This window comes from Pseudopipra pipra, chromosome W, assembly GCF_036250125.1.
Source record: "Pseudopipra pipra isolate bDixPip1 chromosome W, bDixPip1.hap1, whole genome shotgun sequence".
NCBI classification, from domain to species: domain Eukaryota; kingdom Metazoa; phylum Chordata; class Aves; order Passeriformes; family Pipridae; genus Pseudopipra; species Pseudopipra pipra.
Window position 1 is genome coordinate 32,782,003 of NC_087580.1, and position 21,179 is coordinate 32,803,181.

Consider the following 21,179-nt stretch of genomic DNA (forward strand, 5'->3'; position numbering starts at 1 on the left):
GGAAGGAAGGGGTAAGGAAAACAGTTCACCCCCCAAAAAGACCCACTGTGGTTCTCAGTTGATGGCACCCCAAAAAACTCCTCCTTTTCTCCCATCGAGCACAGAGACTCTCCGATGAAAGCACAGCAGGTCCGGGCTGGAGACAAAAAACAGCTCGCAGGCAAGTTGAAGCCAGCAGTCAGGGCTGAACAGGACGGGAAGCCAGACAAACAGGCTTCTAGGCCTTCTCTCCAAATGCCTGCACACAGACCCCCGTCTCCGTCCCAGAGAGTGAGCTCCGCAGTCTGAATCTCTCCCCTCTGAACAGAGCCAGCCACCCCCCAGCCTCTCTGATGGCCCATTAGCAAGGAATGTAGTTCGGCTGGCTACATCCTTTGTAAAGCTAATGAACCTCCCTCCCCTCCCCCCCCCCCCTCAGCTCACTCCGTTTTTCTTGGAGTGGAGTAGGGGAAGAAAAAATTCTCCTGAATTTCAAACCTATAACACCCAGATCCTCCTTTTGGCCCTTCCTGTGCATGGGCATCCCATGTGCTTGTTGCCAGTCAGCTGGGACTTGTGCAGTTGTGCAGCACTGCTGGGGAATGAGTGAGAGTGGCTTGGCCAGCTCTTTCTCCAGCTCCCTCAGGACTCTTGGCTGCATCCCATGTGGGCTCAGGCACTTGGGGGGGTCTCATTGGCAGAGCAGGTCACTGACCATTTCCTCCTGCATTGTGGGGGCTTCACTCAGCTCCCCATCACCAGCTTCCAGCCAAAGCCTGCCTGCCAGGTGTCCAAGGGGTCAGTTCTGCTGCCCCCTCCTTCCTTCCCCCACAATGGAAAACTCCCTCATTTTGGGTCCCTGTGCCCCAGATGGCTCCGACCACCACCTCACCCACCAGTCCCACAATCATGGAATGCTTTGGGTTGGGAGGGGCCTTAAAGAGCATCTCAGCACCCTCAGAGTCAAGAATTCCTTCCTATCTCCTCCAACCCTTCCCTCTATCCGTGTGAAGCCACTGCCCCTTGTCCTGTCACTCCAGGCCCTTGTCCATACTCTCTCTCCATCTTTCTTGTTGGCTCCCTTCAGGCACTGCAAGGCCACAATTAGATCACCCCAAAGCCTTCTCTTCTCCAGCCTCAACAATCCCAGTTATCTCAGCCCTGAGATATTTCTGAACCTCCCAGAATCCAGGGGCCATTGGGACCCTGCAGAACCTCCTGGATTCCACTGGTCCTTGTGAAACTGCAGGCTCTCCTGGAACCCAAGGATTCCTGGAACACTGCAGAGCTCACAGAACCAAGGGGCCACTGTCCCACTGCAGCTCCTTCTGAAGCACAAGGGACCCTGGGACAGTGGGAAATCTCCGAGAATCCAAAGGGCATTTTGGGACTGCAGGGCCTCGTGGACCTAAAGGAACCTTTGGAGACTGTGGAAGCTCATGGAATCCAGGGGCCATTGTGACATGTGGGGCCTCCTGGAAGCAAAGGAACCCTGAGAATTTCTGTGGGAACAACAAAAGGCAGCAGCAGCTGCATTCAGTTAATCAGGATCCAAAAGGAGTGTTTTGGCCTTGACTGGTGTTTTCCATCCAGAGAGTGCTGTTTGCCAAAGTGGAAACCACTTGGAACGCTCTGCATGGCAGCCTGTGTTTTTGTCTGGTGGCTGAACACAGCCAGCACATGAGGGGAGGGGAATGTGTGGGATCAGGGCACTGCTTTGAGGCCATGCTGGGAATTCTGGTGGACTAAAAGACAAACACCAAGTGCTGCTCACAAGAGAAAGGAATAAAAGGGGACGCCGGAAAAGTGCTGGCGGACAAGTCCCGCAATGGAACTCTGTGTGTGCAGCCTCATTTTCTCCTTCAGTGCCTACAGGAAAGGGGGCAAACAGTGGGGGTTGGGAGCTCAAAACTGGTCGGTAAGAAACTGAGGATTAAGGGGACAGAAGGAAAGTGGGAGGAACAGGGAGAAGGGTAGAAAAGGGAGGGTGGTCTTACGAGTCTGATGGTCCCATGGGGGTCTTTGGGCACAGGAGGGTTGGCCAAGGAGGGTGGCCCCCCTGAGCTCCCAACTTCCTGTGGGGTGCTGGGGGCTGCTGGATCCAATCTCAGCCTTGGATTATGCCAACACTTTCAGTTTAGAGGAATTACAGAAGTGTGACTGAATCACTTTTGTCCCCCAGGTTTTAATGATGGCAAATCGGATCTATTGATAAAAAGGAATTTATTTAGAGTTACAAATGATCAGACAAAAGATCTTCATCAGAGTTATTAACTGCACAACAGAAACTCTTAAACTAACAGGAGTACAGAATAAGATAGGACAGTGCTCTACACCAAAGCAACTGTTGAAGCAATTCTACTCAAGCTGGCACAAAAGCAATAATTCTTAATGAGAGATGGATGGAACTCCTCCAGACCAACACTCGTGGGGAGATCTCTGCTCTCAACCTCCAGCAGTGACCCTGGGGGGTCCCCAGCCAAGGCAGGAATCTCCACACACACCCCCCAGGAAGGGTTCTGTTGGCAGAACCTGTCCCTGAGAAAGGGGACTGGCCCTTTCTGGTTGAAAGGGATGGACTGACAGTCACTGGACTCCAGGGGTTGCCTCACCATCAGGGGCTTCATTCGGGGTGGAAGCAGCGGCCAAAGCTCTTCCCGTAGTTGGAGCTTCCTTTACCGGTGGGTCCGTTGGTGTTGGGTCAAGCCAGACTTATTAGTGAAGCTCTTCCCACACTCTCCACACTTGTAGGGACTCTCTCCAGTGTGGATGCGCCGGTGCTTGATGAGGTTGCAGTTCTGGTTGAAGCTCCTCCCGCAGTCGGTGCAGCGGAAGGGCCTCTCATCCGTGTGAGTCTGCTGGTGCTGGATGAGATGTGAGCTGCGTGTAAACCTCTTCCCACACTCCCCACACTTGTAGGGTCGTTCCCCAGTGTGGATGCGCCGGTGGGTGACAAGGGTGGAGTTCCGGTTGAAGCCCTGCCCACAGTCGGTGCAGTAGAAGGCCCACTCCCCTGTGTGTGTCGGCTTGTGCTTCAAGAGATCTGAGCTAGTCTTAAACCCCTTCCCACATTCCAAGCACTTGTAGGGCCGTTCCCCGCTGTGGATGAGATGGTGAGAGCGGAGGCTGGAGCTGGTCCTGAAGCTTTCCCCACACTCAACACACTTGTAGGGCCGTTCCCCAGTGTGGATGCGACGGTGCACGTGTAGGCCAGAGCTGTTCCTGAAGCTCTTCCCACATTCCCTACACATGTAGGGCCGTTCCCCAGTGTGGATGTGCTGGTGTCGGATCAGGTTGAAGCTGTCTCTGAAGCTCTTCCCACATTCCAAGCACCTGAAGGGCTTATCCCTGATGGGAGGCTGCTCAGGGACCACCAGCTCAGAGCTCCCCCTCAAGCTCCGGCCGCCTTCCTGGCACAGGCTGGATCTTTCCTCCTCAGAGCACCCTGGGATGGCTTTGGAGCCCCTCCTGCGGGGGGATCTCCGGCCCTTTTCCTCCCCGCTGCCTTCCTGCGCCGGGGAGCCCTTCAAAACGGCCTCTCCCACCAGGGTCTCACGGGGGGATTTGTCCTCCGGGCTCTCCGTCCTCAGCTCGGGGCCTGGGGCAGGAAGCAAGAAGGACAGGGAGGGGATTTGCCTCCGGCCCACAGGGAAGGCCAAGGACATCCCCCCAACTCCGGCCCCGGCAGGACGGCGGCGCCAGCGGGGTTGTCCTGCAGCCGGGGCCATGCTCGGCTGACAGAACCAGCACAACACCCGCCCAAAGGGACACTGACTTCCTCCTCACCTGCCTGGGGGGCCCAAGGCATCTTCCTCTTCCTCGCAGCCTCCTCCTCCATCCGCCCAAGCTTTGGGAAGGACCAATCCCGATGGGGGGGAAAACAAGGGCTCAGAGCGTTGGCTTGGGGGTTCCTCCTGCCCAAGTCCATCTCTAGAACTCACCCAACATCCTGTGTCCATAAAAACCTCCAAAACACCAAGATTCAGCTCAGAAAAACCCCAACCACTGACATTCAGGCAAAAAATTTTCAGAAATAGCAAGAAGACCCTTAGTCCCTCAAACTGCAAAAAGTTGAAATTCAGCTAAAAATACTCCAAAATATGAAGATTAGCCAAAAAAATCTCTCCCAAAAGTTCCCCCTCTCTGGTCTCTCCCCTCTGGGGTTCAGAGGGTCTCCCCTGTCTGAGATGCTGGGGGTCCCACTTAGGGATGCTGGGAGTGTTTGGGGTCCCAAGGGTTCCTTCTCCTGTGACTTTCGCCTTACGGGTGCCGTGTTCCCAGACATTCCCCCTCTCCAGGTTCTCCACTTTGTTGTCCCAGGGATCCCAGAGGTCCCCACGGTCCAGGCTTCCCCTTCTCCTCTCCCCCGTCTCAGGCTCCTGAGTCGCTTCTCTCGCCCCTTTCCCATCGTGGCCGCTCCGCTCACCCAACAGTGGCAGGAACGGTAGGGACAGGGGTGGAGCAGCAACACAAACAGCAGGAAAACAAGCACTTTCCCCCCCATCCTGTGGGTACCCAGGAAGGGGGAACTCGTCCCAAATATCCTGGGGAGAGTGTGGGGGGTCGGGACATACTTGGGCTGGCAGCACAGACTTCCCTGCAAAGTCTGCAGTGAGTCAAGCTCTGCAGAGGAGATTGTGCCCCATGGATGGGATTGCAGAGGCTCCCTCAGGTCCCCAGCATCAATCAGCAACCAGCAACAGACACAAAAGGCCCCCACGAAGATTTCTGGGGGAGTGTCCTGCAGGGAGGGGACAGTGTCACCCCACCAGAGCAGGGTTGGCAAGTGGGAGGCTGCTCCAGGGGTCTGCAACAGGCCTCCTGCTCTGCTCAGCCCCAGCACTGGCTGGTACCAACACCCCCGGCTGCCCCCGGCCCTGGGCAGCTCTGCTGCCACAGGCTGTGCCCTCACCGTGGCCCTGCAATGGCCCTGCCTGTCCCTCACCCGTGGCCCTGCCCGTGGCCCTGTCCCTTGGCTCTCTCTCTGCCAGCTCAGTGTGGGGCACACGGGCTGGGGGTCCCTCCCAAGCCCCCCGGGCAGCCGGCGTTGGCTGGGGGGATGTGAGGGCTGGGCCTGCTCAGCACAGCCCCGGCCTCGTGCCCAGCGCCTCTTTCCTGACCCACACGAGAGCTTCCCGGCCCCCCCAGGGCTCCCCTGCTGCTGCCTCTGCTCCTGGCCCTGCCTTTGCTGCTCCCTTGGCTGGGGCAGTGGCTGCAGGGGGGGGATGGCAGCAGCTTCAGCTCCATGGCACTTCCTGGGGGGAGCTCAGCCCGGGGGGACGGGCAGGGACCTGATGGGGATGGACAGGGGCCCAGCAGGGACAGCCAGGGCCTGCAGGGGAAGGCACAGGGACAACCTGGACCCCCACACTGCCACGGCTCTCTCTGCTCCTCCTTGCAGGCTCCATGGCCAGGCACAGTTTGTGTTCCTGGGTGCCCACCATCTCAGCACTTGGAGACGCTCAAATCAGCGCCCGCAGCTCTGCAGCAAAGCCCCAGCTCACCTGGCACACAGGGGATGGACACAGCACCTTCTCGGGGATGGGCACAATTTTTCCTCTTCTTTACCACGGGGCTCTCCTTCCTCAGCAGCACCTCTGCCTTGCACTTATTCTCAGCCTCACCTCAGGGACACCTCTGGGCTCACCTCCGCGCCACTTCTCAGCCTCACCTCAGGGCCTGGGCTCAAGGACAGGAACCTGCAGGGAGGGGACATCAGGTGCAAGCTGAGGGCTGCCTGCTTGCACTGGCCTCTGGGCTTCTTTCTCCTTCTACAACCAGCCCAGAACTCAGCCTGCTTTGCTAACACCACACATTTACAGACTAACCTTGAAGATGTATATGGACAGACATCTCTATCCCCCTGGGGATAGAGCCTCAAGCATGTGCTGCCACAGGAATGGCAATCACAGAATCACAGAATCAGCCACATTGGAAAAGACCTCCGAGATCATCAAGTCCAACCCTGGATCCAACCCCGCCGTGCTTCCCAGACCATGGCACTGAGGCCACATCCACTCTCACCTTCAACACCTCCAGGGACGCTGACTCCACCCCCTCCCTGCCCAGCCCATTCCAAGGCCTGATTACTCTCTGAGGAAGAAATTCCTTCCTAATATCCAACCTAAACCTCCCCTGGCACAGGTCAAGACCCAGCCCTCTTGTCCTACTGCTGCTTCCTGGCAGAACAGCCCCACCCCCACCTGGCTCCAACCTCCTGGCAGGGACTTGCAGACAGTCAGGAGGTCTCCCCTGAGCCTCCTCTTCTCCAGCCTCAACACCCCCAGCTCCCTCAGCCTCTCCTCACACCACTTGGGCTCCACTCCCTTCCCCAGCCTCGCTGCTCTTCTCTGCACCTGCTCCAGCCCCTCCAGGGCCTTCCTCAACTCAGGGGCCCAGAGCTGGACACAGCACTCCAGGGGTGGCCTCACCAGCGCTCAGTCCAGCCCAACAATCACTTCCCTGCTCCTGCTGACACACTCTGCCTCACACAGGTCCCTCTACAGAGCCCTCCTGCCTTCCAGCACATCAACACACCCCCAGCTTGGTGTCACCAGCACATTTGCTGATGAAATGCCTGGTTCTGCAGCAGCTGCAGATGCTCAAGGGGCAGCAGGACCAAGTCAGGGGCCTGGGGGGGCCTGGGGGGCTTTGGGGTCCAGGAGGGTCCCGGCGGAGCTGGGGAGGGGCTTTGGGGATTGGGGGTACAGACCAGGACAGACCAGGACAGACCAGTACAGATCAGTACAGACCAGTACCTCCTCACTGCTCCCCAGATCTCTCCTGGAGCTTGGCCACGTTGTCATGGGACACCTGAGCCCCCCCCAGTGCCCTCCCAGTACAGCCCAGTGCCCCCAGTACAGCCCACTGTGTTCCTGTCCCAGGGTGCCGGGTGATACCTCTTTGGGGGGGAGGTTGGAAGGGATTTGAGGGGAGGCTGGGGGACATTTGGGGGGGAGGTTGGGGGGGCTTGGGGTGTTTTGGGTGCATTTTGGGGGGTTAAAAGGGGGCTTGGGAGGTCAAAGGGATCTGTAGGGGGAGGGGATTAAAAGGAAAATGGGGGTTGGGAGACATTTGGGAGGGGTTAATGATTTCTAGGGGGAAAGAGGAGGGGCAGCACCATGAGCAGGTGAGTCCTGACACCCCGTTGGGGTTCCCAAGACTTTCTTGGTGTTTCTAATTCTCCCCTTAACACCCTGAGACCCCCCTGGTGTCTCCAATGTCCCCTCCAATGTCCCTCTCCAAGGGCCTCTCCATGGCCATAATTCCCCCAATTCCACTGCCCCCATACCCCACCCCACTATCCCCAAACCCCAACCCTGATGTCCCCAACCTTCCATCTCACCCCAGGAGCCCCCCTTGTTCCCTCTGACACCAAAATCATCCCCCCTCCCTGCAATGCTCACAGAAAGGCCAAGGGCATCTGGGGACAGTCAGGGGGCTTTAGGGGGCAGTGGGTCATTACTGAGGGATACTGGGACACACTGGGGGGAACCAGGGGGCACTGGGAGGGACTGAGGGTTACTGAGGGACACTGGGATGGCACTGGGAGGGATTAGAGGTGAACTGGGGCACACTGGAGAGGAGAACTGGGGAGTTACTGGGGGATTACCAGGACACATGGGGGAACATGGGAGGTTACTGGGCCATACTGGGGGTTACTGGGTGCTCACTGCAGGATCACTGGGCCATACTTGGGGGGCAGTGGGAGGTCACTGGGACACACTAGGTGGTCACTGAGAGGGTTACTGGGCCATACTGAGAGTCACTGGGAGGTCACTGGGATATACTGAAGGCACTTGGATCCCCTTACCCGGATGTGGTACATCTCCTCCCCCGGATTTGGGGAGCATCCCTAGGACCCCTCCCCTGGGGGCTGGGGGACTGTCTGCACCCCACTGCTGGGCTTTAGGGGACCCCCCCAAAATCCCCTCAAAACCCCTGAAATCCCCTCAGAAATCCACCCCTCGACCTGAAACCTCCTCAGGGTCCTCCCAAATCCCCTCTGAGACCTCATCCCTTTCCAGGACCCCCTATACCCTCTCAGTGACCCACAAAACCCACCTGGGGCACCTCAATCCCATTTAGGGACCCCCAGTCGCCCTCAGGGACCCTTAAAACCGTCTGGGATTCCTTAAACCCCCTAGAGACCCCAAAACTGCTAAAAGGTCCCCACAAAGTCTCTCCAGGACCCCCAAACCTCCTCGGAGACTCCCAAAGCCCACTGGGTGATTACTGGGGGATACTGGGACACACTGGGGGGAACCAGGTGGCATTGGGAGGGACTGGGGGGTTACTTAAGAGCGCTGGGAGAGCGCTGGGAGGGACTGGGGGGGAGCTGGGAGATTACCAAGACACACGGGGGGACACTGGGAGGTTACTGGGCCATCCTGGGGGTTACTGGGTACTCACTGGAGGATCACTGGGCCATACTGGGGGGCAGTGGGAGGTCACTGGGACACACTGGCTGGTCACTGAGGGGGTTACTGGGATATACTGGGGTTTATGGATCCCCTTACCTAGATCTAGTATATTTCCCCCCCCCCCCCGGGATTTTGGGGGGCATCCCTAGGACCCCTTCTTTTTGGGGCTGGGGGACCCCTTGAGCCCACTGCTGGGCTTTAGGGGACCCCCCAAAATCCCCTCAAAACCTCTGAAAAGCCCCCATCGACCCATCGAAACCTCCTCGAGGTCCCCTCAAATGCCATCAGAGATCTCATCCCTCCCCAGCACCCCCTAAACCCTCTCACTGACGCGCAAAACCCACCTGGGACACCCCCAAGCCCATTCAAGGCCCCTCCAATACTCCTCAAGGAACCTTTAAAACCGTCTGTGACCCCTTAAACCCCCTAGAACCCCCAAAACTGCCTAAAAGGTCGCCGCAAAGACCCCCAGGACGCCCAAACCTCCTCAGAGACCCCTAAAGCCCACCTGGGACACCCCAAATCTCCTCAGAAACCAAAACCCCTTCGGAGACTTTCAAACCCCTTCAGGGACCTTCAAACTTCCCCCTGAGTCCCCTCAGGGACCCCTCACAAAGACCCCGGGAACCCCCGAACCCCCGCGCTAAACCCTCCCGAGCCCTCCAGCCTTTCCACCCACACCCGCGCTCCCCGCAGCCCCCGAGGGGATCCCCAGACCCCGCTCTCGCCGCCCCCCCCAGCACTCACAGCTCAGCGCAGCGGACGCCGCCTCTTCCCCACTCGTTTCCACGCGGACAAAATGGCGCTCGCTCTGCGCGCGCATCGTCCTTAGAAACTCGCCCCGCAGCCAATCAGCGCGCGGCCTCGGCCCCTGCCCGCCCTCTTTGGGCTTCCGCCCCGCGCGGTGCATTGTGGGAGTTGCAGTCCTTGCGGCGAGGAAGGATAGGACTTCTGGGGTTTAGTTTTTCTGTCTTCTTTTATTATCTCCTTTTTCTTTCTTTCCTTTCTTTCTTTTTTTTTTTTTATTCCTCCTTTTTTTATTCCTCTTTTTTCTTTTGTTTTTCTCCTTTTTTTCCTTCTTTTTTCCTTGTTCTTTCTTTTTTTTTCTTTTTTTTTTTCTTTTTTTTTCCTGTTCCTTCTTTCTCTTTTTTCTCTAAAGTCTAGACAACTTTAGGAATAAATTTAAAAGCCAACATAGTGCTATAAATGGAGGATGTTAATGTGAGGAAGTAGTAATGCAATCTCTGGCAAGACTTCACTCATATTGTGCTCACTAACACTTACCACATCATAAAAATCTGGTTTCTTAAAAATGTGAGAAGACAGTTAGAAATAAAAGTTATGAGCTGTGAAGACAAGAACAGAAAAGCCCTCCTTCTGAAACAGTCACAGAAAAGGCAAATAACTGTAACACAAACATGGAATGATGAAAGGGAGGTCACACAAAGAAATATTTTAGAGATTTGCAGAAGAATTACAAGCATTCCCCCATTTTGACTAATTCTTCCCTACTTTATTTGCTATGATAAGTAGCACAACTCTCTGCTTAAAACTGGGAGAATTTTACTGATTAATACACTACAGACTACGGAGAGTTTGTGTGCCAGTTCTGCTTCTCACTCGTTCAGTAAAGCTGAGCAGAACTTCTGATTTTACAGAAATCCCAAGTGGCTGCAGACTGGGCTAGAAGGGAGCAAATCACCCTGAAAAACAAAGTCACAGGGCTCCCTGGGAGTGCAGAAGAGCAGGGACGGTGTCAGGAAAGACACCTCCTGAGAGGAACACGAACTGAACTCAAGTCCAGTTTTCTTTTTCCTTCTATCAAAGTTATTTGGGAGATGGTTGTGACAGTTTTTCTCTAAAATGCAGGTAGAAGGCCAAATCTTGATTTCCTTGGCTTTGGCATGACTGACATATTTGGGCACTTTTTCATTCCCTCACTTCAATTATATGGCAAGACAGCAGAGAACTCTGGAAAAAGGTTTCTTTAACACAAGTTGAAAATTCAGAGGTTATTTTTAGTTTGAAAAAAATTGTGATCTTGGCTTATTTTGCATAAAGGTCATATTCACTCATCTGCTGACAGTAAAAAAGCCAAAAAGCAACATCAGAAATCTCAGACATTAAGGTATGTTTGGCAAGTATCATTACTATAGAAAAGAATAAACTGCTGTATCTTCCCTTTATTTCTCCTTTTCTCTCTTCAGTTTCAGTGGCCTTTGTGTCTCATTGTCTCACAATTTGGCAGGGATTTACATTTTCCACACCTTACAGCACAAGGATATCCCCTTTGACGTGGTAGCCAAGCTACTGTCTGGTTGGAAACAAGTTATATGAAGGAAAAATATTTTAATTATGCAAAGGGTTTCAGGAATTCAGATATAAAATTTCATTTCAGATTTTTAAAATTTCATCTCAGATCTTTTTGAAACTACAGAGAAAAATCCTACGGAGTAATTTTTAACTGTAAATGGAACCAGCAAAAAAAGAAAAGCACTTTTATGTCTATCATGTTTAAGAAAGATCATCTCTGGTTTTGTCCCCAGCTAAAGATGGGAACAAAGCAGTGACTTGATTCCCTCTACATTTCAGCCTCAGCAAGATCTTAAAAGAACCTTCATTTTCCCTCACTTAAGTTTTTTTTTTTTTCCCCCCAATCTGGAAAGGTGATGAAAATGTAAGAGGGTGACAGAACTTTGCTGGAGGAACACAGAGTTCATTGCAAGCAGAGGAACTTCAAAGCTTCCTCAGCTGTGCCAAGTGGCTCAAACCTTCAAACCCTGTCCCTTCACTCAAGTGCTTTATGATGACCAGGCTCACTTCCATAATCCAGATGCTTCAAGTGCAGAAAATACAGAATGACATGACAAAAAAAAAACCCAACCAACCAACAAACAACTCACAGACATTTGCCTTTGCTGACAGTTAATGAAAATGCCATTTTATTCCGAAAACTGTAGGGGCAGGAGTTGTCAAAAATTAAAAAATATTAAAAAGTGAGCTTTTTAGAAAAGCAGTGCAAACCACAGGAGTAAAGTAACATTAAAACTGATCCAATTCCTAATACTTACATATATGTGGAAAATGGTTCTAAAGAGAAATTTCAAAGTGTGATTTTCCAAATGTCTCCTGTAGATTTTCACCAGGAATTTCAGCATCATTTTATTGTAGAATTCCTTCAACAGAAGAACCTAACTTGTCACATAAATAAGGTTGACTTTAATTACAGTACTGAAAATCCAGTTGATTTACACAGAATGAAAAGAAAAACCAAAACAAAAAAAAACCCAAGCATGAATACCCTTGAGATTATATAAAACTGGCATACTTCATCTAAATTGTGTCCTTTTCTGTGTAAAACTGAAATTGGTCTAAAATAGGTTAATGTGATTGTAGGTAGTAATTTTAAATAATAATCTACATCTACATTTCACATTACACATTTTCCCCATTTTTATATATTTTTCTTTCTTTTAGAAGTATAAGCAAGCTGCAGTTTTGCAGCAGGAAATCTCCTCTACCACAGAGTTCTTCCCAGAGATCTTAAGGACAGCCTGGATCTCATGCCAAGGCTGAGGTTTTGGAGAGACCTGGAGTGAGACCTCTGCAATGAGGTGAATTCCCTGCTCACAGATGATCAATCAGCTCTTCCAAGCTGTTGTGCAGTTCTCCCTTTCTCACCTGGCTCTCCCTAAGCAAGCAAAACCATCCATGTTCTCCCAGGCAACTCCAACTGCTGTTTGGATCTCTGTGTTCCAACTGTCTCGTGCAGCTCCAGAAGACAGAAAGCAACCCCAAAGCTGATCAGTGCAGGTGCCACATGTCTGCAGCATGGAAAGGGCCCAGCTGGAGCTGGGGGAGATCTGCCCAGCCCCAAAAGCACAGGGGGGGGAGGCAAAGGGAAGGAGGGAATCGGAAGAGAAGGACACAGTTGGAGTGTCACTGCCTGCTGGAAAAACTCCACAGTTTGATGAGCAGGGACTTCCATTAAGCCTCAGTTTAAAGCAACCTTGAGGTGGCCCTTTATGATGTGTGGGGTCAGGCTGAGCCCCAGCTGGCTGCAGTTTAGGAAGGGGAGCAGCAAAGAGGGCACCTCTGTGCCTCCCACTGCCAGAGTCTGAAGACACAACTGTTCAGGAAGGAGACTCACTTCTCTCATCTCTTGCCATCCAGAACACCCCCCCAAAACCAAGAACAGACACAGGGTGAGCTCACTGAGAGATGTGCTGAACAGCCTGGGAGAGGGAAGAAAAGGAGAAAGTAGCACTAATGAAAATGAAAATCAGTTCAATACTGCAGAGCTTAGGGAAGAATTCTGGTTTCATTAGAACAACTCCTAATTTTCCACATAGGCACTTTTGCAATCCTACCCTTGTATCCCCATGAAATCATCTTTTTGGACAAAAGGAACTGGAATGGACAATACACAGCTTGCCACTGACACTATTTAATTAGCTGGGTCACTGATGAGAGATGTAGGAGAGCTCTTTCCTCCTCCCTGTTCTATCCTGCTGTCCCCTTAAAGTGCCTCTAGAAAAGAAATGGTCACAATTTTTCATTTAAGAACTTTGTTTCAAACATTTCCTGCTCTTCATCAAAATCAGAGATTATATTATTCTGAAGTTAGATAGACATCATGCAAATGTTTGAGAATTTGGAATATATTTAAATGTGATTTTTTTCACAAGGAGCTTTTAATTTTTCTTTTCATTTTTAAATTCACATGAAGGGACATAAGGAAGTGTAAGAGAAGAAAAACGAAAAAGAAACAGAAGACATAGAATAAAACAAATCCCATTGGAAAAGAATCCTGGTGGAAAGAAGGAAAGAAGCAAAGAAGAGAAAAAGAAGAGAGAGAGAAGAAAGATGAGAGAGGAGAGAGTGAGAGAAAGAAAAGAGGGAAAGAAGAGAGAGAAAAGAGAGAGAGAAAAAGAAAGATGAGGAGGAGAGAGAATAACAACTGTTGTATCCAAAGGACTGAACTTTGTCATAAAGGAAATCTTTCAAAAAAAGTTTTATGATGTGACTCTCAATGCAATACTAAGCACAATGGAAAAACAAATCTGTCTCACAGGGAAAAATCTCATATATCCAGGCTTGATCTTTTCTCCTAATTAATTCTGACCTAACATCAGTTTGCTGTGTTTGCTGAATATTCATTCCTGTAAGGAGGTCTGTTGGCTTCAGTGATCCACTTGCAGGAACAAATTCTTTCAGATGCAAATATAAGCTGTATGATAGGATTCCTACTTGTTTCCATGATTAGATCAGGGATCCTATGATGGGGTTCAACATCCAGTCCCAGAGGTGTTGCTGCCTAAACTAACAGTGGCAGAGATCCCCTGGCTGCAGGAACCATCTCCTGTAGAGATTGAACCAACAGCAGCAGCTACAGGTCCGTAGGGTCAATGTTGGCTGCTGGGAACAAGCCCAACCCCACAGGCAGAGGCAATGCAGTATTCCACAATGCAGTATTCCAGAGGCAATGCAGTATTCCATAGGCAAGGGCAATGCAGCATTCCATAGGCAGAGGCAGTGCAGTATTCCATAGGCAGAGGCAGTGCAGTATTCCATAGTCAAGGGCAATGCAGCATTCCATAGGCAGAGGCAATGCAGTATTCCATAGGCAGAGGCAGTGCACTATTCCATAGGCAGAGCCAATGCACTATTCCATAGGCAGAGCCAATGCACTATTCCATAGGCAGAGGCAGTGCACTATTCCAGAGGCAGAGGCAATGCAGTATTCCATAGGCAGAACCGATGCACTATTCCATAGGAAAACAGGGGGACAGGAAAGGGCAGGTGCTAAAGAGTCCAAAGCAAAATCTCACATCTCTCACTGCTGAACATTCCTGTGTTGTGCAAATCACAGACAGAGCACATGAGAGCTTAAAGAAGCACTTCACTGCTCAGGCCATTCTTTTTTCAGAGTATCTTCCCTTTTTCATATCTTCTCTGAGCCTTGCCTGATGCAACTTCAGGTCATTTCCTCTCTTCCTGTCACTAAAGGCTTTGCAGAAGAGACCAACCCCCATCCCTCTAAAACCTCCTTTCAGGTCATTGCAGAGAGCAATGAGGTCCCCCCTGAGCCTCCCCTTCTCCAGACTCATCAAGCCCAGTTCCCTCAGCCGTCCCTCAGCAGACATGTTTTCCAGAGCCTTCCCCAGTTCCCTTCTCTGGACACGCTCCAGCCCCTCAAGGGCCTTTTGGCACTGAGGGGCCAGAACTGGACACAGCACTCCAGGTGGGGCCTCCCCAGTGCCCAGCACAGAGGGGCAATCAGTTCTCTGCTCCTGCTGGCCACACTCTTCTCCACAAAGGCCACGATGCCCTTGGCCTTCTTGCCCCCCTGGGCACACTCTGCCTCATATCCAGTCCCTGTCAAGCAGCACCCCCAAGTCCCTTCCTGCTGAGCAGCTCTCCAGTCCCTCTGCCCCCAGCCTGGAGCGTTCCAGGGGGTTGTTGGGACCCAAGTGCAGGCCCTGACACTTGGCTTATTGATCCAGCCTGTCCAGATCCCTCTGTAGAGCCTTCCTGCCCTCCAGCACATCCACACTCACACCCAGATCAGTCAGTCTCCCAAACAGGACAAAGTCTGACCACCAGCAGTCCAGGGTGTCAGTTCTGCTGCCCCGTCCTCCCTCCACCCAGAATGGAAAACTCCATCATTTTGGGGTCTCTGTGCCCGTCGGCTCCGACCACCACATCCCCCACCAGTCACAGAATCATGGAATGGTTTGGGTTGGAAGGGACCTTAAAGAGCATCTCAGTCCAACCCCCTGCCATGGGCAGGGACACCTTCCACTAGACTCAGAGCTCAGAGCCCCATCCAACCTGGCCATGAACACTTCCAGGGATGGGGCAATCAGAACTTCTCTGAGCAACCTGTGCCAGGATCTCACTACCATCACAGTCCAGAAATTCTTCCTAATATCCCATCTAACCCTTCCCTTTCTCAGTGTGAAGCCATTCCCCTTGTCCTGTCACTCCAGGCCCTTGTAAATAGTCTCTCTCCATCTTTCTGGTTGGCTCCCTTCAGGCACTGGAAGGCCATAATTAGGTCACCCCAAAGCCTTCTCTTCTCCAGCCTCAACAATCCCAATTCTCTCAGCCTTTCCTCACAGCAGAGCTGCTCCATCCCTCTGATCCTCTTGCTGGTCCCCTTTGGACTCGCTCCAACAGGTCCATGTCCTTCCTGGGCTGGAGCCCAGAGCTGGAGGCAGCTCTGCAGGGGTGACAACATTGCAGCCATGTGTGTTCCAGCAAGGACACTGTGGAACCTCCCGGAGTAAAGGGGCCATTGTGACACTGTAGGGCCTTCTGGAGCCAAAGGAGCCCTGGGACACTGTGGAACCTCATTGAACCAAGGGTTCATTGTGCCATGAAGGCCCTCTTGGAACTAAGGGAGCCCTGAGACATTTCAGGACCTCATAGAATCAAGGGGCCATTGTGACACTGAGGAGCCTTGGGGACTCAGAGGCCACTGTGACACTGCAGGGCCTCATGGAACCAAAGGAACCCTGAGACTTTTCAGAACCTTATGGAATCAAGGGGCCACTGTGACACTGCAGGGTCCCATGGAACCAAAGGATTCCTGGGACACTGTGGAATCTCATGGAACCAAGGGGCCACTGTGATATGTGGGGCCTCCCAGAACCAAAGGAGTCCTGAGACATTTTGCAAACTCATGGAATCAAGGGTCCATTATCACACTGCAGAGCCTTAAGAAGCCAAATGGACCCTGAGACTCTGTGGAACCTCATGGAATCCAGTGGCCATTGCCACACTGTAAAACCTCATGGATACTGTCAGGTTCCCATTATTAAAAGACACCTCTACCCAAATTCAGCTGCAAAGGAGACCATGTGCCAAAGTCAGCAGTCCAGCTTTGATTTAACAGTAAATAGGAGGGAGAGAGAGAAAGAATAGAAAGAGAGAAAAGAAGGGGGTGATGGGAAGAAAGTGAGAGAGAGACAGAGATGAAGTAAATGTATCACACCATGATGGGAGCCCTGAGGCTCCCACCGGTCCATCTTCACCCTGCTCTGCTCGGTGGAGGGTCCCCAAGTTGTGCTTCTGGGCTATCACTTTTATACAGCCCAAGCCCCGGGTATTCAGGGGGGTAGATGCTGTTCCCACAGCTTGGGCTGGCACGTCTACAAGGACTTGCTTCCCTTCCCACACCTTGCCATGGTGGGAGTTTTGCCCGGTGTGCTTCCAGTCTGCAGGTGGGAATGTTTGTCTGGATGGGTTCCCCAGACCTGCCTTACCAGCCCTGGCTTCCTGTTGGGGCTGTCTGCTCTTTCCCCCAGTCTGCACAGTGCAATTCTGTCCTGGGGGCTACTTCCAAAGTTTCACCTCCCTTTAGGCCTTGGAATTAAAGGCCTTCCTGTTTGCCACCAGTGCTTATGTCTTGTGGCACCTTATGGGATTTTCCTGCTTTGACAGTGTTTTGAGACAGTTCATTGTGCCCTTCAAGTCCTTCCATGTGCACACACACACACACCACTCTCACCAGTGTCTGGCCCTCCAAAGAACACAAGACCTGATGATTTGTAGCTCCCACTCCAGTGGTTGGCACTTGGACCTCCCTCCATACCCAGAGCTCAGAGCTCCCTTGTGCCAGAAAGTGTAAAGAGATTGTGCCTCATTCTGCCAAGACAACCCTTGGAAAAAAGTGTCCCTCTGTGTTTCCTGGGATAAGAGCACTCTATTGTCATCTTCCAAAACTTTGTAGAGGTCCCAGAGATCTCCTAGGAAGGAATTTGGGGCCTCAAGCACATGACCCATATATAGAGGCTGAGGACTCAGGGGTCAGTGGTGTGAAGATTGAGGACAGTAGAGGAGTAGCCTGAGAGGTCTGGAAGGGGGGTGTCAGAGCTGGTGGAGCTTTTCTTCCTGTCAGAAAACAGCCTAAGAAAGAACTAGTGCCACCAAGGGCAGCTGGGGTGGCCTAGACTGGTGACAAGAAGTCAGAAATTTCCCTCTGAGGTCAGTGTTGTGGTACAATATGTCACAAAGAAGGAGTCTGGATGAGCCCAAGGCTTTGTGTGTGCAGGAAGAGCCAGGGAGGACACAGAGATGTCAGTGCAGGAAGGTGCCAGCCAGGTGGGGCAGCCGGGGGGATGACGACAGCCTGCAGGGAAAGGGGCAGGGCATGGACACCGTAGGACAGCCTGGGCTGGAGAGGAGACAGGGATGGGGAGAAGCTGAAAGGCCCTGACACAGCCACCTTCTGCAGGCCTTTGGCCATGGCTGCTGTCTGTGCCCCTGATGCCAGGAGGAGGGGAGTGCCCCTTGCAGCCCTGGGGCCTCATGGCCTCCTTGTCCCTGCTCAGCAGCCTGGCAGGTGCCACCCCATGGTCCTGCCCTTGGCATTGCACATCCCACATCCCAGTGCCCCAGGAAGAGCCCTGAGGAATGAGGCAGGGACAGGATCTGCCTTCCCAAGGGCTGGGGATCAGGGTTTGGCCCACTGGATTAAGGAAACAAGTCAAGGTTTATTCAGCATCAGAGCCACCTTTCCCTTGCTTGTCCATCTTTGTCATCACTGTCTGCAGTTTTCTGCTCTAACTGGAACCTGGGGACACATTCTCAGTTGTGTCCCTCAGTGAGACTCATTAACACTACAAGAAACTTTAGTGTTTCAATCTCACTTTGACTTCTTGAAAAGTTGTTTGAACTTCCTCTCAGGGACTGAGTCTCATGTAAACAACATCAAACCCCCTGGAGGATCATGAAATGCCTGGGGCTGTTGCTGTGCTGCTGAGCTGGGTCAGGCTCCTGGCACACAGGGAGCTCCTGGCAAGCAAGAAGAGCTTCAAAGAGACAGCTCTGCTGGTGAGCAGCTCCTCTGCACAGCCCAGCAGGGCTGAGGGCACTGCCAGGCCAGCTCAGGGACACCAGCAGGGCACAGACAGAGCTTCAAGGGGCTCAGCACTGGCAGGAGGGCTGAGAGCTCCCTGCAGGAGGAATCTTGGCAGGGCTGCACATGGTGAGTCTGTGGCTTCAGGGCAGTGCAGGGGCAGCTCCTGGAGGCATCTCCTAAAGCTGGCCCAGCCCCAGCTGATGGGATGGGTGAGCAGGGGCTGTTTTGGGGCACTTTGGAAGAGCTGTGAAGCCGAGGGTGCAGGCAGGGGTGCCCAGGGCTGTGGGGCAGAGCAGGGTCCTGCAGCCCAGGGTGCTGTGCTGGGCAGGGACTCTCTGCCTGCCAGGGGCAGCTCTCAGCCGGCCCGGGGAGCTGCTCCCAGGGCTGGGGCACAAGGGCTGTGGGCAAGGAGCAAACCTGGCAGCTAAGGGAGGATCTTCTCCATGTCTCACTGTTGCAGGGTCAGACCTGCTCACAGACCACTACATGATAGTGAATGGAGAAGTTTTTGCAAAGCTCACAAAAGACAGGGGCTACAGGAAAGAAATTAGTCCTGAGGTGTGTTTCCTGCTTAGGCATTGTAGCAGAGACATTGTTCTCTCAGTTCAGGAGGCTGCACTGAAATTCAAAGTCTTTTACTGTCAGAGATGAATATTTCAGGCAGTCTCAGAAATGAGCACAGGATCTGGGGCAGTGCTGAGCCTTCTCTTGGGGGTGGGCACTCTCCTGTCCCAGCCCTTGACTTCCCTGCAGGAGGGCTCCTGTCCTGCTCTGTCCAGCACAGCTGCACCTCTGGGCTGGCACAGGGGACACTTCACAGAGCTGCCCTTTCAAGCAGCGCTGCCCTGATCTCAGCACAGATATTGGTGGGGTTTTTAAAGATGAATCTGTGTGTGAAGTCATCTTCAAGGCAGCCCAAGGGAAAGTGCAGGGCAGATGGGAAACAGACTGAGAAGCACTGCAGCTCTCCTGGCTCTGCAATAAGCAAGGGAGAGCTCAGCCCTTCTGCCTGTCCTGTCTCAACACTCTTCAGATTTGTCATCAGAAAAATTTGCCCCTAAAAAAACACCCCAGGTGTTATGATTGTAAACAAAAAATCCTGTCAAAATTATTTTAAGGATACACTGTGCCTCCCTTCTGCAGCCCAAATTGCTCCAAGACAACAGTACAGGAATTGAACTTTTCCATCAAAGCTGGGTTCCATGTGACATCCCCTGTGATCATGAGAGCTGTCCCAAACCAGTTTCATATCTGCACTGCAGCAGAGCAAAGCTGAGTCTTTGGCAGCACATGGGCAGAGCTCCTGCTCCTCACAGCACCCTGAGAGAGCACAAACCAGAGAAAAGAAATGCCTTGACTTGGAGGGGATTTCCCTGAACACTGCACTGGCTTTGCTGAGAGGGGGCTGTCTTAACTGTTCCCTGTGCTTTCCTTTTCTGAACAGACCCTGTCCTAAGGAACAGCAAATGTCCAACAGCAGCTCCCTCACCCAGTTCCTCCTCCTGGCATTCGCAGACAGGAGGGAGCTGCAGCTCCTGCACTTCTGGCTCTTCCTGGCCATCTCCCTGGCTGCCCTCCTGGCCAACGGCCTCATCCTCAGCGCTGTAGCCTGTGACCACCACCTGCACACCCCCATGGGCTTCTTCCTGCTCAACCTCTCCCTCACAGACCTGGGCTGCATCTGCACCACTGTCCCCAAAGCCATGCACAATTCCCTCCATAACACCACAACCATCTCCTACCATGGATGTGCTGCACAGGTCTTCCTGCTTGTCTTCTTTCTTGGAGCAGAGTTTTCCCTCCTCACCATCATGTGCTACGACCGCTACGTTGCCATCTGCAAACCCCTGCACTACGGGACCCTCCTGGGCAGCAGAGCTTGTGCCCACATGGCAGCAGCTGCCTGGGCCACTGGGTTTCTCAATGCTCTGCTGCACACAGCCAATACATTTTCCCTGCCCCTGTGTCAGGGCAATGCCCTGGGCCAGTTCTTCTGTGAAATCCCACACATCCTCAAGCTCTCCTGCTCACACTCAGGCTACCGCAGGGAAATTGGGCTCATTGGGGTTATTGCCTGTTTAATGTTTGGTTGTTTCATTTTCATTGTTTTCTCCTATGTGCAGATCTTTAGGGCTGTGCTGAGGATCCCTTCTCAGCAGGGATGGCACAAAGCCTTTTCCACCTGCCTCCCTCACCTGGCTGTGGTCTCCCTGTTTATCAGCACTGCCACATTTGCCCATCTAAAGCCCCTCTCCATTTCCTCCCCATCCCTGGACCTGGTGGTGGCAGTTCTGTACTCAGTGGTGCCTCCAGCACTGAACCCCCTCATCTACAGCCTGAGGAACCAGGAGCTCAAGGATGCCCTGAGGAAAATGATGACTGGATGTTTTTTTAAGAAGCAGTAACCTACCTCTTTTCTTCTGCAGAACATTCATTGTGTAACATATTTTGGGCCCAGCCTGCCTTCTAAAGCTTTTCGTAGTTTTTGGGTTGGGGGCTTCCATGTTTTTTCCCTCTGTTCATGTCATTAAAACTGAAATTTTATTCTTCATCCCATCAAATTCACCCTCTACCTCTTTTTTTTCACCCACAAAATATAGAAATGAGGAGTCATGCTTTGTGTGCATTTAAACAAAATAAAAGTTTGTGCAGCAAGGTATTTGTCAAACATCCTCCCTGTGTTAGTTTGTACATGAGGAATCACAATCTCTGAGCGTAAGAAAGGACACAAATTCTTTTTTCCAGATTCTTCCTCCAACACCTCCCCTGAAGCTGGAGGACATTTCCATATTTGCAGATCTGGGGAGGAAAAGAGTCCCAGCACTGCCAGGGAGCACCAGCACTGGGTCTGTTCAGAGCTGCTCTCTTTGCACTCCCACCCTCTCCTTTCCTGTCCGTGCCCAAGGCCT

The 21,179-nt window shown here is 52.5% G+C and overlaps 2 protein-coding genes across 2 annotated transcripts in view; one reads left to right on the top strand and one right to left on the bottom strand.

Annotated features, from left to right (window-relative positions):
- The window catches only part of LOC135405247 (zinc finger protein 493-like), a 292,184-nt gene that overhangs the window by 57,873 nt on the left and 213,132 nt on the right, over positions 1 to 21,179 (bottom strand). The window contains exon 7 of the mRNA XM_064639914.1: positions 2,659 to 3,327. Within this exon, the coding sequence (XP_064495984.1) occupies positions 2,659 to 3,327 (669 nt within the window). The remainder of the gene's footprint in view (positions 1 to 2,658; positions 3,328 to 21,179) is intronic.
- Positions 19,677 to 20,675, top strand: LOC135404594 (olfactory receptor 14A16-like). Its single transcript, XM_064639329.1, has one exon. It carries the CDS (start codon positions 19,737 to 19,739, stop codon positions 20,673 to 20,675), a length of 939 nt encoding a protein of 312 aa, XP_064495399.1. The 5' UTR covers positions 19,677 to 19,736.